The sequence below is a fragment of the Opisthocomus hoazin genome, chromosome 2, assembly GCF_030867145.1.
Source record: "Opisthocomus hoazin isolate bOpiHoa1 chromosome 2, bOpiHoa1.hap1, whole genome shotgun sequence".
Classification (NCBI taxonomy): Eukaryota; Metazoa; Chordata; class Aves; order Opisthocomiformes; family Opisthocomidae; genus Opisthocomus; species Opisthocomus hoazin.
This window is the reverse complement of record NC_134415.1, coordinates 65,075,026-65,102,467: the sequence shown is the minus strand read 5'-3', so window position 1 is coordinate 65,102,467 and position 27,442 is coordinate 65,075,026. Positions and strand designations below refer to the sequence as shown.

General features: G+C 44.4%; 1 protein-coding gene across 9 annotated transcripts in view; it reads right to left on the bottom strand.

Moving 5' to 3' along the window:
- The window catches only part of NHSL1 (NHS like 1), a 186,254-nt gene that overhangs the window by 11,442 nt on the left and 147,370 nt on the right, over positions 1-27,442 (bottom strand). For 5 of the 9 annotated variants that reach the window (XM_075413943.1, XM_075413949.1, XM_075413946.1 and 2 more), the window contains exons 4-6: positions 22,110-22,302; positions 17,183-17,314; positions 358-3,780 (exon numbers count right to left, since the gene is read on the bottom strand). In XM_075413943.1, coding sequence (XP_075270058.1) covers positions 358-3,780; positions 17,183-17,314; positions 22,110-22,302 — 3,748 coding nt within the window. The remainder of the gene's footprint in view (positions 1-357; positions 3,781-17,182; positions 17,315-22,109; positions 22,303-27,442) is intronic. The other 4 variants (XM_075413944.1, XM_009931947.2, XM_075413942.1 and 1 more) reach the window with 3 other exon arrangements.

The window sequence follows — 27,442 nt, the reverse complement described above, 5'->3', positions numbered from 1 at the left end:
ACACAGGTGGAGAACAACGCTGACAGAAAATCTGTATCGTTTCCACTAAAACGCAAAATCAAAGTTAACAAAGCTGAACATGTTTTCATCGCACGTTTTAATCCTAGCACGGTTAAACAAAGCACAATCTTCTTTCTATGTCTGCAATAACGAGAAGTCAGAAAGGAATTACGAGAAATCTCATGAAGTATTAATCTGATCCCTGCGACTTTCTGTAGGCTTTCAGTTTTAACTATCGCAAGAGGCTCTTTTCTCTACAGAAGCCCACCTGAATGCTAGGACTGCTATTCTCACTCCCCAGCGTCTTTAATATAGCTACTGCTGCATCTGAAGAAGAGTCAGAGAAAAGAGACTCACCACTTTCGTTCTCCTGAGACAGGTGCCCGTCAGCGTTGCTGCCGCTGTCCTGGCTGCTGCCTGAACTGCTTCCTTCGTCGAAAGCGGACTGCTCCTCCTGCCTGGGTTCTTCTTGAACTGGTGATGCAGCAGGCTGTACCACAAAGGCATTAGCTCCCACGGTCTCGGAGAAGGTGAATCCGACAGCTCCTCCCTCAGGAACCAGGCTGCCAGAGTCCATCTCGCTAGAACTGAGTCCATCTGTAAGACAATTTCTCGCCTCCTCGCAGTGTGCAAGCACAGCGTCTCTCTTAGTTGGGCTTGATGTGCTTCTGACAGTATCACTCACTCCAGCTATTTTTTCCACTGTAAGATCTAACTGTGGAGGTGGTACAACGAGGAACAGTTTGGGTTTCTTTGAAATGGGAGGTGGTTTCTTGCTCGGTAATACAACCGGAGCCTTGTCGGGAGATGCTGGTGACCCCTGAAGTGACATGCCAGAACAGAGGTCGTCACTCTGCACCGAAGACTCGGGTGTGCATTCTGTAGCTGTCCCCAGTGAATCAGCTTCCAAAGACTTGTTTAGACCTACCGTACTCGCAGGCTTTTGATTGCTGTCAAGCGCTGGTGTGTTATCGCAGAGAACGAGAGGAGAACCCCGAGCCAGCGTCTGAACTGAGTTTTTAAATGAAGTGCCTTGAGTTTTCATTTCCTCTTCACCTAAGCTGTTACTGAGCCTGAGAGAGAGAGATGGCTTTAGGGAACACTGTGATGATGAATCTACAATACCCTTTTCCTGAGAGGTGGCTTCAGAAGCAGATTCAGGTGGTGGTTCACGTTCTGTGGCTTTTTTCACAGACCTCAGCTGCACCATTTGCAACGCTTTGGTGGTTACCAAGGGCATCACTGGTCTCGATGTGTCTTGTTTGTTGAGCAGCTGCTTCACTGGACTGTAGCAAGAATCTTCCTGGTTACGTTTCTTAAAAGAATACTGTGGGTATATTGTTGCACCTTTTGTTAGTTTGGGATCAAGAGGCGGTGCTGGTGGTGGGACAGCTAAGGGGAAACTAGGAGGTGGAGGAACAGAGGAAGAGAACGAACTCATGGAGGCCTCTTGTGGAAACCATGGGACAGTCTGGACGAAGGAAGAACTGACATCAGCTTCTGGTGGAGGAGGGGGGAATGTGGGAGAGGCTGGCAATGGCGAGAGATCCATGTTTTCTGCTGGAGGAGGGGGAGGGGGAGGAGAAAGTTCGGGGCAATGCATGGGAGGTGCTGGAAGCTGGGGTGGCAGAGGAGGTGCACCAGAATCCGGAGGAGAGCTCAGGGTGGGGTCCAATTTCTTCACACTCACGCTCCCTTCAGTAGATGTATTTGAAGAGAGAGAAGTGGAAGATGAAGACATGGAGACTGAAGACAGAAGAGAGGATTTCCTTTCAGGCACTTTTGGCTTCAGCTTGGATTTCCCATTTCCTGATGATGCAGATTTTGAAAGTACAGGCACTGGAGTAAGCGCAGTGGGTGTGTTGGACTGGCTGGAGTACCCACTCGACGGCGATGTGACTCGGTGGGATTTCTCCGGAGAAGCGCTCTTTGGTTTGGCTGGTCCACTGGGCACTTGTGGCACAGAAGCCCTCGAGCCATCACTGAAGTGGCTGACGCTGTAATCACTGAGAGCAGATGATGTGCTGGCAGAATGGGTCACTGGGGACTTTACCTGGTCGTCTGCTGCTGCGGCATAGTCGCTGTAGTAACCCCACTGGTCAGCGTACTCCGACTTGATGCTACTCGTTTCACTCTGAGAGGGAGTGACAGTGCAGATGGAGTACAGGTTTGGAGCAGTGGTGGACATCATGCTGCTGCTTGCACTGACCGAGCTTTGGCTGCGGGAGCGCAACACCCAGGGATCCTCATAATCGCTGCAAGGGCTCTGCGAAGGGGAGCTGCCATTTTTGCACTTGAGATTCAACTGCAGAGAATGCTGGAGGGTGGCAATGAGGGTTTCATCAAGTACCTGTCCATTGGACTGGGCTTTTTTCTTGGGCATCCTTCTGAGTGAGTCTGTTCTGGATGGTGGCAAAGGTGGCTTCTTTGCCTTTTTCAGAGAGATGTTTCTTGCAAGGGATTTGTCACCTTGGCCTGTCTGGTCATCCTGATGTTTCTTCTCCTTTCCTTCAAAGACATTTATCACGCTGTCTCTGGGCTTCCCAAAACCATTAGTACTATCGCATGGCGTGTCTGACTTCAGTCTGGAGTCCACAAGCACGGAACTGTAATACTCGTCGTGGTCCACAGAATAGAGAGAAGTAGAATCGTCCCTGGCTGAAGTCCTCTCCAGGCTGCTGCTCCTCAGGTTGCTACCAGGAGTGGCACAGCCTGGTGTGGTACAAACCACCTTGCGTGAAGGAGTCTCACTGTTTTCTGCAGACTTGTAGAGCCAATGGTCTGTGCTGTTCACTGCTGCTTGTGCTCGCTCCCCTGAGTAGCTAGATTCACTCCTACCATCACTGTCCTGGGAAGGGTTTGGTAAAGCAAGATTGTTCCTACAGCTGTAGCTCACGCTCTGAGACCCAGTCTCTGCATTTCCAGGAGTGCTAAGAGAGACAGCAGAGTCACCAAGAGAAAGCATCACGACAGTACTAGATGGGATGGTATCTGAAGTCTGTGAGTGACGTGTGGAGCTGCTCTCGCTCCAGTTACCACTTGAAGAATGGTGATCTTCTTTCCCACTTACTGCGCTGCTGGCAACAGGATTGTCTCTTGGCTTTGGGTAGGCAGCGGAGCTAGTAATTTTACTATCCAACGATCCAACACTCTGGGCAGTGTGAATAACAATAACTTCTGTGGAGGATGACAGTGTTGCATTGGGTATGATGCTCGTGGAGTAGGTGGCATGAGGAGAAACCACACATGCTGGGCCTGCGGAGTTCTCGCTGTCATAGCTTCTCACCTCTTGAGACTTTGGCCTCAACAGGGTCCCCGTCGTGGGATTGTTCCTCAGATGCGCAACACCATCATCCACTTGCAATTTACTTATCTGGTGGGGTAAAGTGCCAGCGACGTCTTCTGTCTGCCTAGAGATGCTCTGTGTCTGCTCTAGGGACTGCAGAGACACTCTTGCACCAGCCCGAGGCAAGCTGTGAAAACCTATGTCGCTATTTTGGCGAGAAGCAAATATAACTGCAGCAGAATCACTCATCACTGACATGTTTCCAGATGAGCTGGAGAACTGAGACATCTGGGCTGCGATGCCTTGTCCCTTCTGCGCTCGTATTCTTCTCATTGAAGGGGGCACAACTTTAACTTCCTCTGTCTGGCAGCTGGTGTCCTTGGTTTCAGAGCGCTGCACGGCGGAGCGGTAGCTGTCTAGTCTCCCTAGCGTGGAACAGTGATCTGGGACATACATCGAATGCCCTCGGAAATCGCTTTGGGCAGTGCCAACTGCTGGAGTCAAAATAAAATAATTACTCCCTGAAGCACAAATGCACATTTATCTTCTTACTCATTTGAAAACAAAAAAACCCAGCGAGCTGCTCGATCCCTATGCTCTTGAAGGTTATGCCTTCTGAAAAAGAATCTGCAACAATGGATTTTGCATGGCATCATGTGTTTTCTGCATTTCTCTTCCCTTTTTCCTTATTACCAGAAACCTTCTGCTTACAGAATCATCTGCGTTCCTGCCGCACATTCGACACAAGAAATCCTCTGTTTATGACATGGTAATAATTTCCATAGTAATCAGTTATGTCAGAAACCAAGTAGCACCGTTTGACTTCCAGTAGGCAAAGCAGCAGGAACAGACAAAAGCCTGAGAAATGTGAAGCGTGTTTCCATGCTAATGCCTCACGCAATAAAGAAAAAGGGAAGGAAAGGTGGAGACTAATGTGAATAATCAGATCTGCTTTTTAAAAGCATTACACTTCAGAAAAAAATTATCAGGAGACACAGATAGCTCTCCAAGTCTTGAAGTTCGTCTGAAAGGAGGCTAACACATTGAAACATGCATTGTTTTACCACAAATCATACACATGCTGTAATAGCATTTATACAAAGACATTATTCAACACTGCAAAGAAAACCGTTAAATAATAATTCTCCGTAATTTCTATTTATCATAAGAGGAAAATATCCAGGGAGTGGGGAAAAGAAACAGCTAGTACTGATGGTCATCTCATCCTCAGCACCGTCAGGAAAAAAAAATTAACTGTATATTTTTTTTCAGTGAAGTAATAATCATATATTGGCACAAAAAAACCCTTTGAGGACAATGGAAAACAGTTTTAGTTCAAAATACAGTTGTCACTGGGTCAGTAGAAAGGACTCTAGGGTTCTTTTAAATTTACATTTTTATTGGGAGCTGCCTTCTAAAATCACAAACCAGAGCACTGCTTTAAAATTAGTCTGTGTAAGGCTGTTGATTTTCAATTCATTTGCACTACTGTATAAATAGCAGACACGAGAGGCAGGCGTGCTGCTGGAGATGCCTGTAAGGATGCTGCATATGTCACTGCGGGGGAAAACTGGTTATTTCAAGTCTCCGCCTTAAAGCTAGTCTCAGGAGCGGTGAAGTAGCACGCCTGACAGCACTGTTCTCTTTCATATTTACTATACGGACCTGGATCAGGAGGATAGGTATTCTCATACAGCTTTACACACCACTTAAAGGACATTTAATTATCCTCATTCCTGGCAGGCAAAGGAGGCATTTTGGATAAGGAAAAGAGGGCTCTGAAAAGGCTACAGTGAAAGCAGCACACAGAGAAAGATTGTTTACTTCTTTTCCCTAGGCACATAAGTAATCTTTTAGCAGCTTGAAGCCTATTTCGATTGCTTAGTGTAGATTTTCTTGCTCTCATGAAAACATAGCCTCTTTCTGCTTCTGGTAGAGGTTTGCAGCAAAGCTAGATACTTGTATAATCTAGTATGAGATACTGTCAGAACAGATGGACTACTGCAGCCAACCAAGAGAGGTATTTGCATATTCTGTATACAGTTATTAAGAACTGTACAGTAAGAAAAATAATTTAATTTTGCTTTCCATGTGTATTTTTTCTATAGAATGAGGTTAAGAGGGAGAAAAACATCAGAGCAAACATTACAAATGTTTCTCGAACTGTGACATCACTGACAACAACTGTTAGCCAATTAAAAATAGCTGGTAATAAAAATCTGCACACTGAGTTATTTATATAACCAAAGAGATGAGGCATTTTTCTTCTTTGTACCGCTATGAAACGTACACACACACGGGCACGAGACAGAGGATGGGGCTTGCGGAGAATGCAGCTGTCAGCACTACAGCAAGTACCTAATCCCGCCGCACAGTGACCTGCGGCTGAGCGCACCTCATTCCAGCCTGCAGCACCTTTGTGTCCACAAAGGAAGCCCAACGCACTCCACAAGCAGCCTAACGCACATGGACAGTTTATGCTTGTTTAAAACATTACTGCTGGGGAAGACAGACAGCAAAGCAGGGCAGCGCTGGGCTTGCTAACCTGCCCTTTCCTCCTCCCAAAACCAGGCGTGTCAGAATGCATTATTAGGACATACTGTTTGCGGCAAACGCACAGCGATGCTTCAAAATTTCTGAAATACAAAATTAAACCTTGGCGCTGTATCTAAGCTGCTAAATTAATGAGGCCAAGGACCCTTCTTATGTCAATCCAAGCTAAGCTCTCTTCGGCAAGGACGCGTGTACCGCTGTGCCTAGGGGAGCAGCTCCTGCCCCATCCCCTGACACCCATGCCCCAACGCAGTCTGGGAGACGGCGGGCTGGCCCAGGCCAGAGCAGTGCCCCAGGACCAGGCTAACCGCAGGGCAGCAGGAACAGCTGCAGGATGCTGCCGAGCATCCCTGCTAACCCCGTGTTTGTTACTAGAACAGACATAACTTAGGGTCAAGTCCAATATGCTCCCTTGAAACTGCACAAAGGAGGCTGTAGCGAGGTGGGTGTTGGAACCTTCTCCCAAGTAAACAGTGATAGGACAAAAGGAAACAGCCTCAAGTTGCGTCAGGGGAGGTTTAGATTGGATATTAGGAAACACTGCTTTACTGAAAGAGTTGTGAAGCACTGGAACAGGCTGCCCAGGGAAGTGGTGCAGTCACCAACCCTAGAGGTGTTCAAAAAATGCACAGATGTGGCACTTCAGGACATGGTTTAGCAGGCACGGTGGCACTGGGTTGATGGTTGGACTCAATCTTAGAGGTCTTTTCCAACCTTAATGATTCTATGACGCTACGAAATGGACTTAGCAGTAAACCTTTACAACCCCGATACTACAGAGAAGCCTGTCAGGGCAGCTCTTTGCACCAGTGTGAGGCCTCTTGTAGTCAGAATAGTTCAGAGCCCAAATAAATACAGGGTTTAGAGGGGACAAGACAGCCCAGTCTCAGAAGCATGAACTGCAGGGCTACATCCTTCAATCATTATACGGGATATGGTCAGGGAAGGGCCTTTCCATGGCTGTTGCTATTATAAGAACACAGCTTTGAGGTTTTAAATATTTTTTGTAGAAATGCAGCATAACCTGAAATTACCTCAGCTTTGGTTTTGGTTTTACATGTATACACAACCTCATGCAAAGCTGTGAGGATTTACTTGCCCTTTATAATACAGCCTTTATTTTTTTTACAGTTCTGTTTCCTGTAGAGGGACAACAGAAATCTGCAGGGAAAATGGTTCAAAAAAACAACCAAAGGAACATTTAGGCCTCAGGTAATCTCTTAAAATGTGGACAGTTGTAAGATTCTGGCAGAATACAGAGGAGGGCAGCAAGGAATATTTTGTTTGCAATTTCCAAATGCAGTGTAAAAACCGCACTATCTTCCAGAGTAACACTAGAAAGCATGGGTTTTCAAGAATTCCTAAAATCAAACATCCTTTGTTGGTACTGCAGATAGAAGATGAGCAACCCAATTCTAAGGGACAGCTCAAACCTTTAATTGACTATTACATTAAAAATGGTATGTGTCTCAGAAAAAACTGTACTTAAGTAACCGTCAGAAGTTACAAGATGTTTCTGCAACACCAAAATTCTGGAATTGAATCAGAGCTTTTAAAGAATACCACCCACAAGTCCATCTAGTTGCAGGGACAATGTCTGAGCAGACAGCAGCAAAAAATATTGCAGAACTGGACATCAGGTCACAGATGCTGAACATTATAAAGTCAAAAATGGCTACAATTTGGTGCTACAATAAATGTGGCTGAAAGTTATTAATAGTAATCTCGTCTGCATTTTGTATCATCCTGGGTCTAGTAGCCATGCAGCCAGTGCTACATCTACCACAAGAGACCTGTATCTGCACTCCTTTCCTCTTTACTACTCCTTTTTACAAGGGCATGTAGTGACAGGACTAGGGGCAATGGCTTCAAGCAGAAGGAAGGTAGATATAGATTAGATACAAGGAAGAAATTCTTCACTCTGAGGGTGGTGAAGCACTGGAAGAGGTTGCTCAGAGAAGTTCTGGATGCCCCCTCCCTGGCAGTGTTCAAGGCCAGGTTGGACAGGGCTTTAAGCAGCCTGGACTAGTGGAAGGTGTCCATGCCCATGACAGGTGGGTTGGAACTACGTGATCTTTAAGGTCCCTTCCAACCCAGACCATTCTACGATTCTATGATTCTTGCTATGCTGAAAATATCTCTTAGGGCCAATGCTCTACCCTAATGCACATGTTCAGCGTAGACTCCAGCAGCAATTAAAGAACTTCCACTATCTGGAGCAAGCAAAATATGCAACATATTGAATTAACGTCTCTTGCACGGAAGCACAGAGAAGAGGTTGAGATCCATACCTTAGCTCCAAGCGCTTGATCCAAGACAGACATATATGGGTTACACCAATTTTCCCAGACTCTGGTAGTTACTGGTGTTGCTCATTAGAGATGACAGGAACTGAGACTAACTGCAAATTTGATGGAAAAAGGAAAGTGTCTGCACGTAATCCCTAGGGCCAGGTACTGGCTACTGGAAGACTCCCTGTCCCCATGACTCTGGTTGATCTGGTGGCACCAGCAACTTACTGCAGAGAATCAGCAGAAAGGTCCTCTGCATTGAAATGAGCATAGAAAATTGAAGATTTGAGAGGATAAAAAGTATGTGTGTTGATATCACAAAGAAAATGCTTGTTGCAACTAGTATACAGAAGTAATCTCTCTTCCTAAACTTCTTCTGACTAATCATTTCTTCTATAAGCACTTGTCTTTTGTGCCACAGGCACATTCCTAAGATTTGTTGCTTTCATCTTCTCCTCATGCCCCACCTAGCACACCTCCTCCAAACCTGGTGACCCAGCCAAGTCACTGTGCAGGCACCACAACTTCCAGTGTTACAAAACCCCCCAGAGATTTTTCATCTATTTCACCCTAGTACTTACATACCAAATTAGTTTTAATAGACACTCAACAAGAAACAGATAAGTACATGGAGCTTACAATAATTTTAAGGAATTTTCACTGTGCTCCATGAAGCATCTGTCATCTCTCAGAGGGGAGAAAAACATTGCAGACAATCATGTGATACTTTTCAGTACTGCCAGCTAAAAAAGTATCTTGAATCCGTGCGTATATCACTGCCACCCTGAAAGGGAAAATTTTGATGAAAATATAAGGAATTCAAGTTTTCTTGATTCTGTTCATCTCACTAACTGATCAGTCTCTGGTAAAGATTTTATTCCTGTCATCGCTGTCTTTCATCCCCCATTATCAAAAAGCAGATGATACATATTTTGTAACACCTTGATCTCTAGACGAATAGTGCTAGAAATGTACAATGCTGAGAAACTACAGGTATAAAACCAGTATTAGTTAAAAAAGCACAATAACTCTGAGAGATATTCTCTCCAAGGACAGTTAAAATTGCAACTTCAAGCAGGATGCAGAATTACTTGGCTTGAACAGCTGGGTATTTGCATGGTATTTCTGTAGGACCACTGGATATCTGGGACTCATCTTACCTGTGGGACCCATAACTTGAATGACTGCTAGTGCCAAAGGGACTAATTGTAGAAGAATATCAATTAAGAGGAGCCTTCAACAGAACAGCTGAGTACCCAAAGATCAGCAGGACGTGCGTGCCCCCACGTTGCTGCGACAGAATTGTTTCCTCTACACCATGTCAAAGGAGAAGCTTCAACACCTGGGACACCAGCTGGTACCAACAGGGGCTCCGAGCTGTGCCACAAGAAAGTTCGCGAGGGACTGACTGTTCAGGTGTCAGTCACACCCATCCTGATCACAGAATCACAGAATCACAGAATGGTAGGGGTTGGAAGGGACCTCTGTGGGTCATCTAGTCCAACCCCCCCGCCGAAGCAGGGTCACCTACAGCAGGCTGCACAGGACCTTGTCCAGGCGGGTCTTGAATATCTCCAGAGAAGGAGACTCCACAACCTCCCTGGGCAGCCTGTTCCAGTGCTCCGTCACCCTCAGAGGGAAGAAGTTCTTCCTCATGTTCAGACGGAACTTCCTGTGCCTCAGTTTGTGCCCATTACCCCTTGTCCTGTCACTGGGCACCACTGAAAAGAGCTTGGCCCCATCCTCCTGACACCCACCCTTCAGATATTTGTAGGCATTTATAAGGTCCCCTCGCAGCCTTCTCTTTTTCAGGCTGAACAAGCCCAGTTCCCTCAACCTTTCCTCGTAGTGGAGATGCTCCAGTCCCCTCACCATCCTTGTAGCCCTCCGCTGGACTCTCTCCAGTACCTCTTCATCCTTCTTGAACTGGGGAGCCCAGAACTGGACACAGTACTCCAGATGAGGCCTCACCAGGGCAGTGTAGAGGGGAAGGAGAACCTCCCTTGTCCTGCTGGCCACACTCTTCTTGATGCACCCCAGGATCCCATTGGCCTTCTTGGCAGCCAGGGCACACTGCTGGCTCATAGTTAACCTGTCGTCCACCAGGACACCCAGGTCCCTCTCCGCAGAGCTGCTCTCCAGCAGGTCCACCCCAAGCCTGTACTGGTGCATGAGGTTGTTCCTCCCCAGGTGCAGGACCCTGCACTTGCCCTTGTTGAACCTCATCAGGTTCCTCTCTGCCCAGCTCTCCAGCCTATCCAGGTCACGCTGAATGGCAGCACAGCCTTCTGGTGTATCTACCACTCCTCCCAGTTTGGTGTCGTCAGCAAACTTGCTGAGGGTACATTCTAACTCTTCATCCAGGTCGTTGATGAAGAAGTTAAACAAGACTGGGCCCAGTACTGACCCCTGAGGGACACCACTTGTCACCAGCCTCCAACTAGACTCAGCGCCGCTGATGACAACCCTCTGAGTTCTGCCATTCAGCCAGTTCTCAATCCACTTCACCAACCACTCATCCAGCCCACACTTCCTCAGCTTCCCCAGGAAGATATCATGGGAGACTGTGTCGAAAGCCTTGCTGAAGTCAAGGTAGATAACATCCACAGCTCTCCCTTCGTCTACCCAGCCAGTCATGTCATCGTAGAAAGCTATCAGATTGGTCAGGCATGATTTCCCCTTGGTGAGTCCATGCTGACTACTCCTGATAACCTTCTTTTCCTCCGCTTGCTTGATGATGGCCTCCAGGATAAGCTGCTCCATCACCTTTCCCGGGATGGAGGTGAGGCTGACCGGCCTGTAGTTCCCTGGGTCCTCCTTCTTGCCCTTTTTGAAGATTGGAGTGACATTGGCCTTTCTCCAGTCCTCGGGCACCTCTCCTGTCCTCCAGGACCTCTCAAAGATGATGGAGAGTGGCTCAGCAATGACATCCGCCAGCTCCCTCAGCACTCGTGGGTGCATTCCATCGGGGCCCATGGATTTGTGGACGTCCAGATCGCTTAAGCGATCCCTCACACAGTCCTCCTCGACCAAGGGAAAGTCGTGCTCTTTGTAGGCTTCTTCTCTTACCTCCGGGGCCTGGGATTCCTGAGGGCCTGCCTTGGCACTGAAGACTGAAGCAAAGAAGGCATTCAGTAGCTCTGCCTTCTCCGCATCCTCCGTCACCAGGACACCCGCCTCATTCAGCAGCGGCCCCACGTTGTCCCTAGCCTTCCTTTTGCTGCTGATGTAGTTGAAGAAGCCCTTCTTGTTGTTTTTGACATCCCTTGCCAGCTTCAATTCCAGGTGAGCCTTGGCCTTCCTCGTCGCATCCCTGCATGCTCTCACTACGTTTCTGTACTCTTCCCAAGTGGCCTGTCCCTCTTTCCACATGCCATGCACCTTTCTCTTCTGCCTGATCTCCGCTAGAAGCTCCTTGTTTAACCATGCAGGTCTCCTGCCTCCTTTGCTAAATTTCTTTCTCAGGGGGATGCATTGCTCCTGTGCATGGAAGAAGTGTTGTTTAAAAAGCGACCAGCACTCATGGACCCCCCTGCCTTCGAGAGCCCTGGCCCACGGGATTCCTCCCAGTAGCTCCTTGAAGAGGGCAAAGTCAGCCCTCCTGAGGTCCAGGGTTTTGATCCTGCTTATCGCCCTGCTTCCTCCACGCAGGATCCTGAACTCGACCATTTCATGGTCACTGCAGCCGAGTCTACCTCCAACCTTCACGTTGACTGATGACTGACAGGAGGTTCTATAGGTGACAACTTGTTGTGAGCTACTGAAAATGGGAGGCAGGGAATAAGCTGAAGAAAAGCACATAAGGTCATTCTGACTCTCTGAACCCTTTGGTTAGTAAGGGAGAAGCAGCAAATTGGGGGTGAGTGGCTGGGCAACCACAGAGCCGTAAAGATCCTGAATTGCACCTTAAGGTAGAAAAAAGAATATTGCAATAATTCAAGGAAAGTACACAGAAAGCATAAAATTAGAAAATATTTTTTTGAAAACCAAAAGAAGACAGAAACTTTGTTTGATTAAAGAAAAGCAAAATGTTTGGCAGAAGAAGAAGAAATCATAAGGTGGAAAACTTAAAGATGGTTTCCTCTCCCCTGCTTTAGTGAGTGGTCAGTGAGGTGGATTGAGAACTGGCTGAATGGCAGAACTCAGAGGGTTGTCATCAGCCGCGCTGAGTCTGGTTGGAGGCCGGTAACTAGTGGTGGCCCTCAGGGGTCAGTACTCGGCCCAGTCTTGTTCAACTTCTTCATCAACGATCTGGATGAAGAGTTAGAATGTACCCTCAGCAAGTTTGCTAATGATACTAAACTGGAAGGAGTGGTGGCTGTGCTGCCATTCAACGTGACCTGGACAGGCTGGAAAGGTGGGCAGAGAGGAACCTGATGAGGTTCAACAAGGGCAAGTGCAGGGTCCTGCACCTGGGGAGGAACAACCCCATGCATCAGTACAGGCTTGGGGTGGACCTGCTGGAGAGCAGCTCTGCGGAGAGGGACCTGGGTGTCCTGGTGGACGACAGGTTGACCATGAGCCAGCAGTGTGCCCTGGCTGCCAAGAAGGCCAATGGCATCCTGGGGTGCATCAAGAAGAGTGTGGCCAGCAGGTCGAGGGAGGTTCTCCTTCCCCTCTACTCTGCCCTAGGGAGGCCCCATCTGGAGTACTGTGTCCCGTTCTGGGCTCCCCACTTCAAGAAAGATGGAAGAGCTACTGGAGAGAGTCCAGCGGAGGGCTACGAGGATGATGAGGGGACTGGAACATCTCTCCTGTGAGGAGAAGCTGAGGGAGCTGGGCTTGTTCAGCCTGAAGAAGAGAAGGCTGCAAAGAGACCTAATAAATGCCTATAAATATGTGAAGGGTGGGTGTCAGGAGGATGGGGCCAGGCTCTTTTCAGTAGTGCCCAGCAACAGGACAAGGGGCAATGGGCACAAACTGAGGCACAGGAAGTTCCCACTGAACATGAGGAAGAACTTCTTCACCCTGAGGGTGACAGAACACTGGAACAGGCTGCCCAGGGAGGCTGTGGAGTCTCCTTCTCTGGAGATATTCAAGACCCGCCTGGACAAGGTCCTGTGCAGCCTGCTCTAGGTGACCCTGCTTTGGCAGGGGCGTTGGATTAGATGACCCACAACAGAGGTCCCTTCCAACTCCTACCATTCTGTGATTCTGTGATATGTTTATCTGGAAGATGAACTGCGGCGGAACCAGTGCCCAGGTCTGGGACCTCCTCCTCCTGTAAGACAGGGAAGGAGTCTGGGACACCAGAAGCTGTCCATCCGTGCCTGGGACTGCATCAGTGCAGAGCTCTGGAGAAACACTCCCAATCAGATACCTGGTACCTTCACAAAGAGACAGTTAGTCTGAGGCAGACCCCAGAGCACTGACACAGAGAAGGGACCATGGAAACATGAAAGTATTTTGCTGCCTTTATTTCATCCAGAGAGTTGGCACGTGTGAAGGGAACTGAAGACAACCAAGAGCCAAGAAATGAGCAAGGCCTGCAAACAGCTTCTCCCAGAGAGCTGCTCATTTCTACCAAACTTCTGTTTGGGAATCGTCTTCTTGCCCATATATTCTTATTCTGTCTCAGAATCCCATCTCTTACATTTTATTTAGGCAGCATTTTTATGCTGAAGTTTCCAGGCTACGTAGAAAGACTGGTTCATCGCTGGAAGACACCTGTGAAAACACGCCAGTATTACAATGCCCCAAAGTTGGAATGTTTAAAGATACTTTCAGCACACGCCTCATGGGTGCAGTTAATGATTCCTTTGAGTACATTTAGCTAAATTCTACGAGGGTACCACTGCTGCTGAACTCAGGCCCGCGATCAGCGCAGGCTTTCTCTTCTGTTTGGACTTTTTTGTTCCAAAGGAGCCAGGGGAGAACCCCAGCAGCTTGGCGCAGCAGAAGCTCTTCCAGGCTCTCACGCAAGAAATGAAAATAGTTCAAGCTTGGTTGAAGCTTTGAGGTTCTCTCAAGTTTCTGCTTCGTTCTGAAGGATAAACAAGAGGTAACAAGAATCTGCTGTATGTGTTGGTTATTTAGCCTGTGCACAGCAACTCTGCTGTACCAAGGGATTTTAATCTTTGTGTAAATATTATAGCCATTCACAGCAATGCTTTAGGGGAGAAACAAAGAGATTTATTCAGCTGAAACCACAGGGAGAATGTCAATAGGCACAATGCAATTGCTTGATTTGGAGTTTAGTCCGGATCCTCGTTCCGATCAAATGAACTGTGGAATGTTTTAAAACAACTCATTGTTTGTTTTGGGACAGTGTAAAAGAAACAGGGAACGGACGGCTACAGAAATATTTGGGGAGTGACAGGGGAGAAATGGCAGAAAGAGCACCGAACAAGGATGGGGGAGACTTAATTTATTCCCAGCCTTGCCAGTGGCTTGGTGGGTGACTCTGGTGAATTCACTTCACTGCAGTGTGCTCGGTTTCCCCATCTATAAGATGAAAACAGTGATAACTGTTCTCTTTTCAAGTGCACTTCGTTGCTAGTGATGGAAAGCAACACGCTAACAGGATGGACACTGCCATCAGAGAGTGTTCCTGGCATACATTTCGCTGCCTGGATGACACACAAACCACCACGGAAGCAACATGAAGCTCCTCAGACAACTTCCACCATAGGGCAGATGGCTGAAGCCCTATGTGCCTGCCGGTTGTGGGCCAGGGAACCATCCAGAGAGTGCTCCTACAGTGAGATACTGCCAGCCCTGAGACTGCCGATACTTAAAACAGGAGCCAAGGAAAGCCTTCAAGCAGTGCAACATGAAATGTGCTCAGCACAGAGATGAAAGACTGCGATCAAGACCATAAAACCTGTCATGCTTAGTAAACAGACTGGTGAAAGTCACAAACTTCTTTTAAGATTTTAATCGAAAAATTTTTTTTAAGATAGGTGACAACTGCATTCTCAGTTTATTCCACCAGGTAAACTGCAGTTCATGTTTTCAAGCATTAAACATCTGTCTGAAGTGGTCACAAATGTAACCTTGAAGTTTTGGACACACTGCCGGCAGGAACCATTCTCCGCACGTCCACCCCAGTACTGCTGTCACCCATTTCAAAACCCACATCCCTGAAAGAGTGTTGGGAACCCCAGCAAGCGACAAACGGTAGCGTGGAACAAAACATTCTGCTTTGCTCTGCTTTTCTCTGCTATCTGCCCTCGAGATAGGTCCTACATGTGTTAAAAATAATCTCTGTCGAAAACTATGACCTTGGTGTGTGTGTTGTCTTCAAAATATCACGCTACACTCAAGACCACTGCAACAAGTCTGAAAATGAACAGTTTAAGTGTTAAGCAGCACAAGCGTTTTCAAGGAGCACAAGTCATTTCATCTCAGCTCTACACAAAGAGCAAAGCAATTTAGTTTAGAATGGAAGAAGGGAATGTAAAATCTATCCTCCCTTAACAAATGAGAGAGCATAAGGGTTGTCTCTGCTATTCCTCAAACCCACTGTAAACACGGTAACTGAGGGATCAGCCTCAGACAGACGTAAAACAAGAGATGGGAAACTTTTGTTGAGAATAATTCAATATTAAGTTTTATGTAGCTTTGTTTCCAGCTTTGATCTTTGTTTGGTTAGAACAAATCTGTTTTATTTAACTCTCGAGCTTGCTCACATTTGACTGCAAATTGATAAATGTGTCATTCTCTCTTAGGAATTATCAAATTCAAATTTTGAGCTTCAGGAGGACTCCAGGTCTGGAAAGTGTCTCCTGCCAGGTGGCAACACCCACCGTGGACAGTGAAGAGGGAGGAAGGGACAAAACAGCAGGCACAAAACAGCATCCTTCCCACAAGAAGAGATGGAGAAAGACACCTGGTAGCTTTGGACAAATCTCTGAGCAGCAGTTAGACATAAAATCATTATGTAAGACCCAAAGGTAATGAAATTCAAAGCTGCCTCACTGCAGCTGCCCTAAAAAGGTTAGGGCAAGTGGATTTTATTTCATGAGGCAGAGGATTCGCACGGCAGGGCACCGTTTCATTATAGATGCTAAAGGAGCACAGTTCCGCTCACAAACTGCTCTTCACATACTTGCTCATTTCTTGGCTTTCTCTACAGCTGAGCCTCTATCTCATTTCAAGCTGATCCAGACAAGTTACATATATTTGCTTCTGTTTCTGAAAAATTCAGACAAAGAACCAAGAACTGAAAACATAACTAAAAGAGATGCAAAATGCAAGGTAGTAAATCTTACTGAAATCATCAATATACGAGATGATTCCACATGTAAAGTACCTAGATTATGTTCTGCCAGCTATTTTCAAGGACATTCTTCCTTTACCGCAACAAAGGGAGGGGGAGCATAATTTTATCTGTGAAGTTGTCATTTGGGAAAAACTGAAACATCTTTTTTAAAAATCAGTAAGAATGACCAGATTTAAATCAAAGAGTTCTGCAAAAAGTGTCTGAAAGGCATGCCAAAATTCAGATTGCTTCATCAGCTTTGCACATCATGTATGCTACTAACTGTGAAAGAGGACAGTCTGAGGTAGTGTAAATGCCACTGAGCAGACATTTTTCCTTCAGAATATATGCAATAGCTGATGACCTCATGTAAATTACTTTCAACCAAATAACACTGATACTAAAGGGGTCTGGAAAATACACAGGTTTTACACTGTTGATGCAACTCTACAGATTTGGGAAGGCATCCATGAATTGTTGTATTCCACTGAGTAATTATTTGCAAGCCAAAACACCTGCCCACTTCAGTTCTGCTTCAGTGAACATCCCGGTGGAGTGGACCAAATCTCCACGAAAGCATTAAAGACCAGAAACCTCACATCCCTGCAGATTTCCATTGCACAGTTACACCATTTTCAAAATACCTTGTTCCCTTGAACAGATGGAAGTCACCAGATAAAAGGCCCTTATTTCCAGATGCACAAGGTGGCAAGGAGGCACACACGTATTTGGAACTGTAACAGGCTATCAGACTGTATTGGTTTCATGAGCACTGATAATGTTATTAATTGAGTAATGATAAGCAGTGACAATGAACAATGGATGGAATACAGTTCTGATGAGCCATACCTAGCTCCTTTTGTATGTTGTCAGGGATTCCTGTAATAGTCTTTCTCCTTTTGACTTTCTTCGGCCGTCTTACCACCGTGTCTGTGTAAATTAGAGACCGCCGAATGCTGGCTTGGCGGTCGAAATTCTCCCCTAATACATGGTAGAACAAGCAAAGCAACATTACTTCCAAGCACGCTGACATCATGCACTTTCTTCCACTAGTTTTCTTGTAGAAATGGAAAAAAAGGCATTAATAAATGATGTTAGCTTGGTCCTACCATGAAGGTTTACACTGAAGGAAGATACAGCATATCGTCACAGTAAGGCTTTAGACACAAAAATCTGTTACACAGTACTGCAGGCTTTAAAAGGAATTTTGACTTCCTGAGCCCAGTTCAGATCTGCTAAGAGCAGCTCTAATTCTACAAGTGATCAGAATCCTTGCTTGAATTTGTCCCTTTGTGGTTTTTTTGTGTTTTGTTTCGTGTGTTGGTTTTTGGGTTTTTTTAAAGTAATGAGCTGCAGAAAAAGCAAATCTGCTCATGAAAATAAAAGATCACGATGGTTTATACAGAACAGACATTGCTATTGGCAACAGCTATTACAACTTCTTTGCACAGCTCCATCATTAAATCACACGAGATGCTTCTTTTTCATTCCAAGTTGCTCTGAACCTGTCAAGTGTACCACATTTCTGGTGATGATCTTTTAACATGAATATAAATAAGTACTATGGAGCATGCAGAGATCAAACTGATCTTGTGGTCTCATAAATATTTCAGCCAGAGTGGAAGCTGCTTAAAATTGAAACTTTATAGATTATTATAAAAATATACAAGGGCAAGAGCTGAAGAAATGTGTGTGTAAGTGCACGTTGCCAGACAAAGCCTTATGATGACCATGTGCTGTATCATAATGGGACCCAGAAGCAACACTACCATTAAGGTTGAGCAGCTTTTCTTTGGGAATTCACTTCTGTTTAGAGGATTATAATTTGGCCATTTTACTTGTAGCAAAATAAAACTTGCCCTGTAGATTGTCAGCCAAGTTAATTCTCTGCCACTTCTAAAAATCTAACCACCACCGCCCTCACCTCACACCTAAGTTGCCTTTTTAGAAGTTAAAGCATTTTAAAGCACTGCCAAGTGTCCTTTAGATCACCCATTTAAAAGTTAAATGCCAAAAAAACGATTATGCGTGTATACGTTTTAACCTTGTACACTTTTTTGAAACTATATGACCAAATTATTTACCTCTAAAAAGTGATTAATGCATAGTAACTAATATGTCATAAATATTACCCCTGACTGACTACACATCAGTATGATGTGTGTCATGCAAATAGCGTAGAAAACCTTATTACCTCTATAACAGTTAAAGATACAGTCATACATTAAAGTGTAGCATGTGGACTTGTGAAAATGCAAGGAAAAAATGTAGCAGTTTAATTCACCATATTGTAAATACAAAGACTCTGACTCTGTTTGACCGGAGCCTTGTGCTTCTGTGAGCTGCGCTCATGCAAAGCAGAATCGTTGCAACTACAAGGAAGTGCCAGTTCATCTGAGTTTCAGGTTGACTGAACTCAGGACAAATTAAAGGAGGAGGAAGCCCATGGGATCTGTGAAACTTAGAGCTATGGATCCCACAGGCTCAACAGAAGTCCTAAAATATTGAGACAGCACTTCAGACCCTTACGGGGTCAGGGTCAGGACCATTAGATAATCCTGCCATGTAGGATAATAATAATTCTAGCCACATTATAAAAAATCCAAATTATTTTATCCATTCAAAGGCCAACAACGATGCCTGAGATGGTGAGTTGCAAGAAAATTAAAATACAGCTTTGAATGCCCTGGAATAAAATGTAAATGGTAAGTAGAGGGCGCAAACAAGGAGAGAGTCTTTTACATGAAGCCTCAGACAGCACAAACAGGATGACCACAGGGAGATGTTATTGTGTCATGTGATCCACAGTAACTTCTTCCCCTGAGCTACCCATGAGCTAACTCAACCAATCCATCTTCAGCGGCTTTTGATACACAAAGGCTTTTTGAAAGCCACTGTGCAGATTTGTAGAATTTCAAAGTAGCAGCTTCAATAAATTCCAACAAGCAAAATCAGAATGTCTCAGTCTTTTTTCCTTTCCTGTCATCTTTTTTTTTTAGAAAACATTGATGTTAACATTAAATATATTTTGCAGATTTTAGGTTACTTTTCTCCTTCTGTTACAGGCTGTAACAAATTCCTCATACAGTTTACTTAGTTTACTTGGATCCACTGAAAATATTTAAGTATGTGCTTAAATGTCACTGAAGTCAGCCAAGCCGGACGCAAGCAAATGCTTAAATGTTTTGTAGGATCCAGCCTGACGCTGATCACCTCCACCATCACCAGATTCCTCCATCTGGAAAGCAAGTTAGTTCCAGAAAACTCACAAGAGCAGACACCATTATACATCTTTTAACCTATAGGATATGTAAAAGCAAAGACTGGCCACCACTGAAAATTCAGCCCAAGCCCTTCCAGGCCAGAATAAGCTCAGCCCAGGCACTCCCAAAGACTGAAACTGCTTCCAAATCTGGATGCCTAGTGAGCAGCTTGTCAGCCTAATGCCATGCCCCTGCACCTTCAGGCCATCCAATGGACTTTTACTACTACTGTATTAGTTGCAATCTGTTCACCGAAGAGCCCCGAAACCTGAGCTCACGAAGCATTTGTTGCACAGCCACGTTAGAGGCCACTGTAGCATAATCATTACTAATGCACTGCTGAAAACGCTGTCAATCGCCAGCAGCCTCTTCGGAGGTTAACCTTTTATTTCATGCCAGGACTAATAAATGGAAGTTTTTTGACCTCTCTTCTGGGAAAATGAGAAAAAAGAGCAAGCGAAGGAAAAATCCAAATCAAAACAAAAAACAGTGATGGTTCATTCCACTGAATTCTTGGTCTTTTTTTTCCTGCCTCATGCAGTAACATAGGGAACTTGACAAAATAAAATTACTCGGCGTGTGGGAGGGCAGAGGAGGGGAGCAGATTGTGACTTTTTAAAGAGGAGCAAGGGCAGCAGCTTTTTTTGTGTGTTGTGTGGATCATAGTCTGCTACCGTCGCTTGCCTTGCTGCACAGTGGCAAAATGATCATTCCAAGGGAAAGGAAGCGGTGGATCCCAGAGACCAGTCCACATACTGCAACAGCAGTCTTCCTTTACTGCCCTCCCCTTCTATCCCTTCCAATTACCATGTTTATATGGGAATAAATGCTCAATAGCACACTCCAGAAAGGTGAGGTGTAATATGCACGTGCACTATTTTTATCAGAAAAGTTGAGAACTGCTGAGTCTGCGAAGGGCAAACCAAACAATTCAAGGGACACACGGTTTGCTACACCAGTCAAATTAAACTGGTTGAAGTCACAAGTGTAATTCATCCAAACACAGTAATGTTACCAGCGACAGTGAGTTATATCTATAAGGGTTATTTGGTCTCTTTTACCCCATCTTTGTTTAGTTCCACCATGTATTTTCTGTACACAGGCTCATTATATCAAACAGCAGATTACTGTTTCTGCAAGTATACCCTGTTCCTGCTGTCGCAGTATCTAAGCCCTGCTCAAGCTTATCGATCATGCTAGATTATCTATTGTTTCCATAACTTGGCCTTCTGCACTTGTATCCTACATTCCCTAGATAATGCCAACTGGCCTAGTAACATTCTGGCTTTGCATTTATTTTCCTGCTATTAATTTTACAGAGGTGGAGTGTTCATAACTTTCTGTTGTCTTCATACTACTTATTTAAAATATCTTCTGCTGTTTATTTAAGGAAACACTTCCTGTTGATTTCTCACAGCTCTCTGATGTTTGTCACAGAAGTACTGCTCCTATACTATTTAAATATTTAAATACTATTAAATAATACTATTTAAAATATAAGTTTATAAAAATATAAGTGAAAGAATTATTGGTAGTCATGCAGAGAAAGAGAACACCTAATTCACTTTCAAAACAAAACCAAACATTGCAAGCTATTGATTGCAAGAGTGAGGACGGAGTCAAAGCACGCCATATGGCATCTGAAATAAATTGGATATTGAGTATCATCCTGGTTTTGGCAGGCAAACGTTCAGTTATTTGAATTAACTAATAATAGACAATCTTCATACTGTGCTGAAAAAGAGGGATTATTAAACTGAAGTGATAATTCAGTCTTTCACAGAAATTCTATTTACACACCACAAAGTATCTATTCAGCATTATGCTTTAACATAATTTAACTTCCACAGAATAGGAGTTCTGCAACTGTAAATCTAACGAGCATTTTCAAAATGAAGAGTTAATACACAGTTCATAAAAAGAAAACGTGGACTACTGTCACATAACTTGAGTGTCTTACCAAGAGTCTTGCTTGTAGATGTAGCCCCATTAACTTTCGCTGTTCTTACCCTACTCACCTGGACAACTAAACCTCTTGTTTCTGATAAAAATAATACCCTAGCACTTCTTTTTCTTGAATTTTGTAACATTTCATCTTTGGAACACAGAAGTCCCTGATAACCTTCCCTACATAAAATTCCTAGAAGAAAATCCTTAAGTACCAATTAGCATTGCATAAAACATTATTTCCCACTACATATCTTCAGTGCAGTCCACAGCAAAACACAGCTATTTATCAATCCTCTTCTTGTATTTCATGAATACCTAATGCTGTTTCAAGCCCACGTTGTGTAGACTATCTTCATTAATGATCATTTTAAGGGATTTTATGGTTTTCTCATTAAGTCTGGAGATGAACTACTAAACACAAAACACTGTTTTCACAGAGAGGTGCACTAAGTAATTTAAAATTCATGCATATGAGTGTCAAAATACTATCCAACTGTACGGATCCCCTTTTATCCCTTCCCTCCCTCATCAGCGTAATGTAATTACAGAAATTAAAAGCCTACCAGTCACATTAATAGGAACCACATCTGTTTGGACTGCCTGTGCTTGTTGTCGCATTTTCTCTTCTGGCGTTGGCAGTGGGAGTGACTTAGTCCAGTTGGTCTGGGTGTTGATATCTGATAACTCATTTGAAACTGGAGTTTTAGGCCTTTTGATGGTAATAAGCTTTTCTTCTTCTGGGGAAGAGACAGGACACTACAAACAGAAATATATGCAAAAATGTACGTTTACTAGGAAAAAAAAAAAAGGTAGCACTATGGTATTACTAAGTTATTGCTGCTACACTCAGCACGATTGCTTGCAGAGCAAAACACACCCTCACAAATAACCCCTGAGAGAAGCAGCCTTCCCTCCTCCCCGCTCCTGCCAGCAAGGCACCCCAGGCAATCCCAGAAGCAGGAGAGGAAAGAAGACCTGGAGAAAAACCAACCTTCGCCTCCTCCTGCCCCCAGGCAAAACAAAAAAAGAGAAGAAAACCGTGTAAGAGGAGTTGAATGGCAGCTGCAGTGCTGGCAGAGATCTCTGCAGCCTCCTGACACCTCTGCTTCAGGAGCACTTGCCTGGGATGCTCGGCATGGTGGACCTTGCTCTCTACCACTAGACCAGATTTACAGTCCTCCCCCCCTTCACTTTATACCTCTCTCCCTTTGGAGTGCAGAATACTACCCAAAATAAGGCTATCAGCACTGGATCGCTGCTGTACATAGGCATGGAAAGAAACTTCATAGCTATTTATAACAGATGGATTTTTTTCATTATTATGGGTTTTTGGTCTAAGTGATCTGTTTTCTCTTGAAGCTGAGCGCTGTAACAAAAGACATGCCCAGACACGGTGCCGCAACCACTGTTTATCATTTCTGATTTTAATTTTCTTCCTGTTACCATGAGAAGTTCCCACTGTTTATAAATAAATAACCATTTATTTATTCTACTATGCTTCGACTCTACATCCTTTAGGACATGGCCCAACATCTTATCTAATAAAAAATAAAAATAAAAGCAACTTCCCAGCAAAAAGTAAAAGATTTGAAAAGTAAAATCTCTTCAGGTAGTAACAAAAAAACATTTCAGGCAATGAAATTATTACTAGTGTCATCCTGCAGTTTGGAACCACACTTTAAAACACGGGGTCTTTTCTTTGAGGAAATAATCCATTTCTGTCAGTCTTGCATTTCTTTACTCGAGAGGCTGTGAATGGGATAGATGCTGCTCTGTAGGAAAGGGCTCAGCCCTGTGAAAGCCCCAGAAACTCTTTCAATATAAGCTTCTCGGAGACACCAATATTCCTTCAGGCCTGCATTGTTTTTAGAAGGCACTAAAACCATTTCTATAAAAATACAATGTGAATGCTCATCTTTTTATGAGTGTGTGTACATACACTGTTTACATACATGTATAGTGCAGGCACACATATGTATACATACTTACACACAAACACAAAGACTTCCCCACCTCAAATCACTCAAACTCATAAAAACCTTCATTAACTCAAGCAATTTGGGAAAGAAGTGCCATTGCAGAGGGGAAAGCTGCCTCCAGGCCATGCTTCCCTCCAATTAGGTTTAAAAACAGCTGAGAGACAGAAAGGGTTTGTAAGGAACGCCGCATGGGGATGCTACCCCAGCACCACAGAGGGCACCTGTGTGCGTACCTCAAGGAGCAGTCAGGGGCAAGGCAGAGAAATATCGCTTTCCCCATTTTACAGTGAGCTTTTCTCCTGTCTGCACTGAGGCACCAAGGGAGACGCTTCAAGCTTGGTTCTGCAGTTTGCTTGGGGTGAGGATGAGCTCCGCCAACCTTCGGATATTCTGCCTGGGCGATACTGTCAGCATCAATATCTGTCACACTCGGACTGTACTGCAGTGCCAGGTCTCAGCTGTCATACAGCAATCACCAGAGGCTACTCCAATATGTCAAGTGGCAGAGATATTGGTTACAAAGCCACCCTTCCTTTCCAAGGAAATTACCCAAACCAAGCAGAACTCATTTTCCGTTACAGTATACAAATCGACAGAATAACTGAAGAACTAAAGCATCTACTACAAGGGGATCCTATTTATCCAAACAAATGTGGAGCAGCAATCACAAATTCTGCAGAAATAAAAGTTGAGAAAATTGGTGACAGATGGACAGAAATTGATCAGCCCAGTGAGCAAATAACGAATGACAAGCAACTAAAAACCCAATCATGCAGTTGAGGTCAAAGCACCATGTCGGTAAGAACGATTTTCTGCCATACAACAGTGGTGTGTACTTCTACAAAATAATTCAGTAATGAGTTGCGGGCAGTTTTGGGTGTAGGAAGAAACGTCCACGTTTCATCTGCAAGTACACTTACCACGGTTCCTGGAGAAGCATGATTGTCTCTACTTACATTCTTTCTTCCAAAGTACTCACAATGATAGCGGTATAGCATTTTTTTGATGTGAAGATACCTTTAATGGGCATGACCAAGGCATATACAACTTTATTGTATATAGAGGAAAACAGCAGCTCAGCCTTCAGCCTTCTTCACATAGAAATTATTTACCTCTATAATCAGGATCAAAATAGGGATTTACATATTTTTAGCAAACATTCCCAGATTTACAACACAGAAGCGTGCTGGAAGATGCAGTGAATTGCTGCTGTAAAATACGAAACTCTTCTCAAATAAGGTCTGCTATATCAGAAACAGAAATGAACTAGGCAGTACTTTGAGATCACGTACCTGCTTAGCAAAGCTGATCATAAACACTATGTTCATAATAGAATAGAAAGCACCTGTCCCATTTTTAAAGCGTCTCTGATTCATGGTAACTTTATTGCTAGACTTAAATGGCCAAATTTCTGTGCAACGGGATGTTAGACTCATCTCCTCAGGAAAATTCGTTGAAATCCATCCTTCTTAATGGACCAGGGAAGAGTGAAAGGTGGGATGAGATGTGAAAGCAACAGCTTCAGACCTTGCAGTGTTTCCACAAACATGCATTAGAGGAGAAAAAGCATGAACTTTCAAATGGGAGTTAAAATGAGAATCCAGAAGAGAAATGGCCTATAAATACCCTATAGACAAGCTACACGGCTCAGTAAGCCAGAGCCTTGCCATTGCCTTGTTGACACACTGTCCCCCGGCCCACTCAGCCGCTGAGATACAACAAAAGGGTTTCACCTTCTCAGCATATTCATGGTATTTGAGAGGTCCCAGATGACGAGTGAGTATCTGCTGAGTATCTCCCAGCCCGCTCTACTAAATACCCTGTTTATTCTTAATCCTTTTATATTCCAGAGGTTTATACTACATTGTCTGAAAAAAGATGCACCTCCGGGAAGAAAATTCAATCCTTACAAATTTTACCTTTCAGCAAAGGAATTTCAAACTTATAGTCATGTCTTGTACCTGTCTACTGCAGTCACTTCAAAAATTACAATTTTTCAGAAGAACAAAATTAAGGGGGGGGGGGGGGGGGGAATATCAGTGCTGCAGACAGAAGCCATACCAATTCAGCTATCTATTACTATTTGCCAATGTCCTACTTCTTCTCCAGCCTTTTACTAGGTTTGATGCCTTCAAGTGCTCTTTTACCCAACGCAAAGGGATCGAGACAAACAACAGCACAGGAAAAAAACTCAACTCCCAAACCTTTACATTCCTCTTTCTTGGTTAATTGAGAATGTCACTTTATGTGCCTGCTTCAACCCATCAGGTTTCACACTGTGTTATGGAACGCTGCCACATGACACATTTACATGAATTTACACTTAAGCTGAATTAGTCATGTCTTGCTCTAGTCTGTGTCCTCAGACCAAGGTCCCCAGTCTAGTCCCCCCAGTTTTTGTAGAATATTCCCTTTTAGTACTTCTAAACACAGATCTTCAGCTGCATTAGCCAGCTTTGCTATTCTACTAAATCCTTCACTTCATAGCCTTCACTGTCTCAGTAAGGATGGAATTTTTGTTGTTGTTGTTGGCAGAAATTACTGACCATCAAGCAAGTTATCACCTTAACCAGCACTTCAGAAATGTTCCTCTCTTCTTCCTCTGTTGCAATGGGATTGAAAAAATAAGAAGAGCTGTACTGTATCAGTTCAGAGCTCTAAAAGGCTGCCTAGTATCTGCCTTATGATAATGGCCAATCAGTGATACGCAGGTGAAATTAAATCAGAGGATGCATATAGTGGATATCTTCTCCTGAATATTCTCTCAGCACTGGATGGAGTCCTCCCCCCCACAAGCATTTACCCAGTTGCTTTCTGGACCCATGCAAACTTTCAGCATCCACAGTTCTTGCAGCAATTGCACAGCGTGAGTACGTGGCGAGTGAAGAATTACCCTCTTTTGTTTCTTCAAAGAGTTGTTGTACTTGCTTACGCTTTGGCATTTCATGCTTTGTATTGCTGTTTCAACTCAGTAAATGGAGCAATATTAAAAAAAAAAAAAAGCGAAGTAGTCTAAAAGAGGTGCTGGTTACGAGAGCACCCCCCACAGCTGCAGCAGAGGGGCAGGGTGGCCAGCTGAGGGCACCACCACCACCTACATGTATCTCCAGCTCTGCCAGAGCCCACGCCTCAGAGCTCCCGGTCGTTCCCAGCTCCAGACTGGAGGGCCCAACTGCTTTAGCCCCTCTTAGCACCAAGCAGAATTTTCAATTAGACCTCCTCAAGTCTCTCAAGCCGATACAGTTAATGCATTTGTTTTCACTAAAGGTACTTAACAGTCTCTTGCAGATATTGAAGAGACAACTAAGTTTGGCTGAGTACAGTGCCAAAAATGCACTTTTTTCCCCCATGAATAAACAAAATAAATGTTTTTGCACCCCAAGCTTAACAGACTGTATCAAGGCAAGTTCATAACCCAAATTACAGGACCTGGGGAAAGATACCATGAGTTTTTTGCATGCAAACACTTTCATAGACGGAATAAAGACATGATATACTGCATGCCTGGGAGCAAGTCCTCTCTGTAGCTCACATTCATCATTTAAGAAAAATACATTACTCCAAATTAGTAAAGGTTTTCCTTGGCTGATTAAAAACGAGTGAAGCAGCCAATTATATTAAACACAGTGTTCACTGGGGGAGGGGCTTCAAAGGAGACAAATGTTAACAGACAAAAAGGATTTAAAACATTTCAGTGAACCAAGTAAACAGCAGATATTGGACTGCCGACAAAAAGGAGTAATGAGGAAAAATAAAGGAAACAAACCTGGCACAACATTCTTCTGTTGAGCAGTTGGTGGGTTTTATTTTTAAAAGGAAAACAGAAGCAGGTAACGACTGGAGGCTAAGAGCAGAACACGACTGCATAAGTGCTAAATGCTACAAGTAACATCAAGCTGCAGATACTGCAGCTGGAT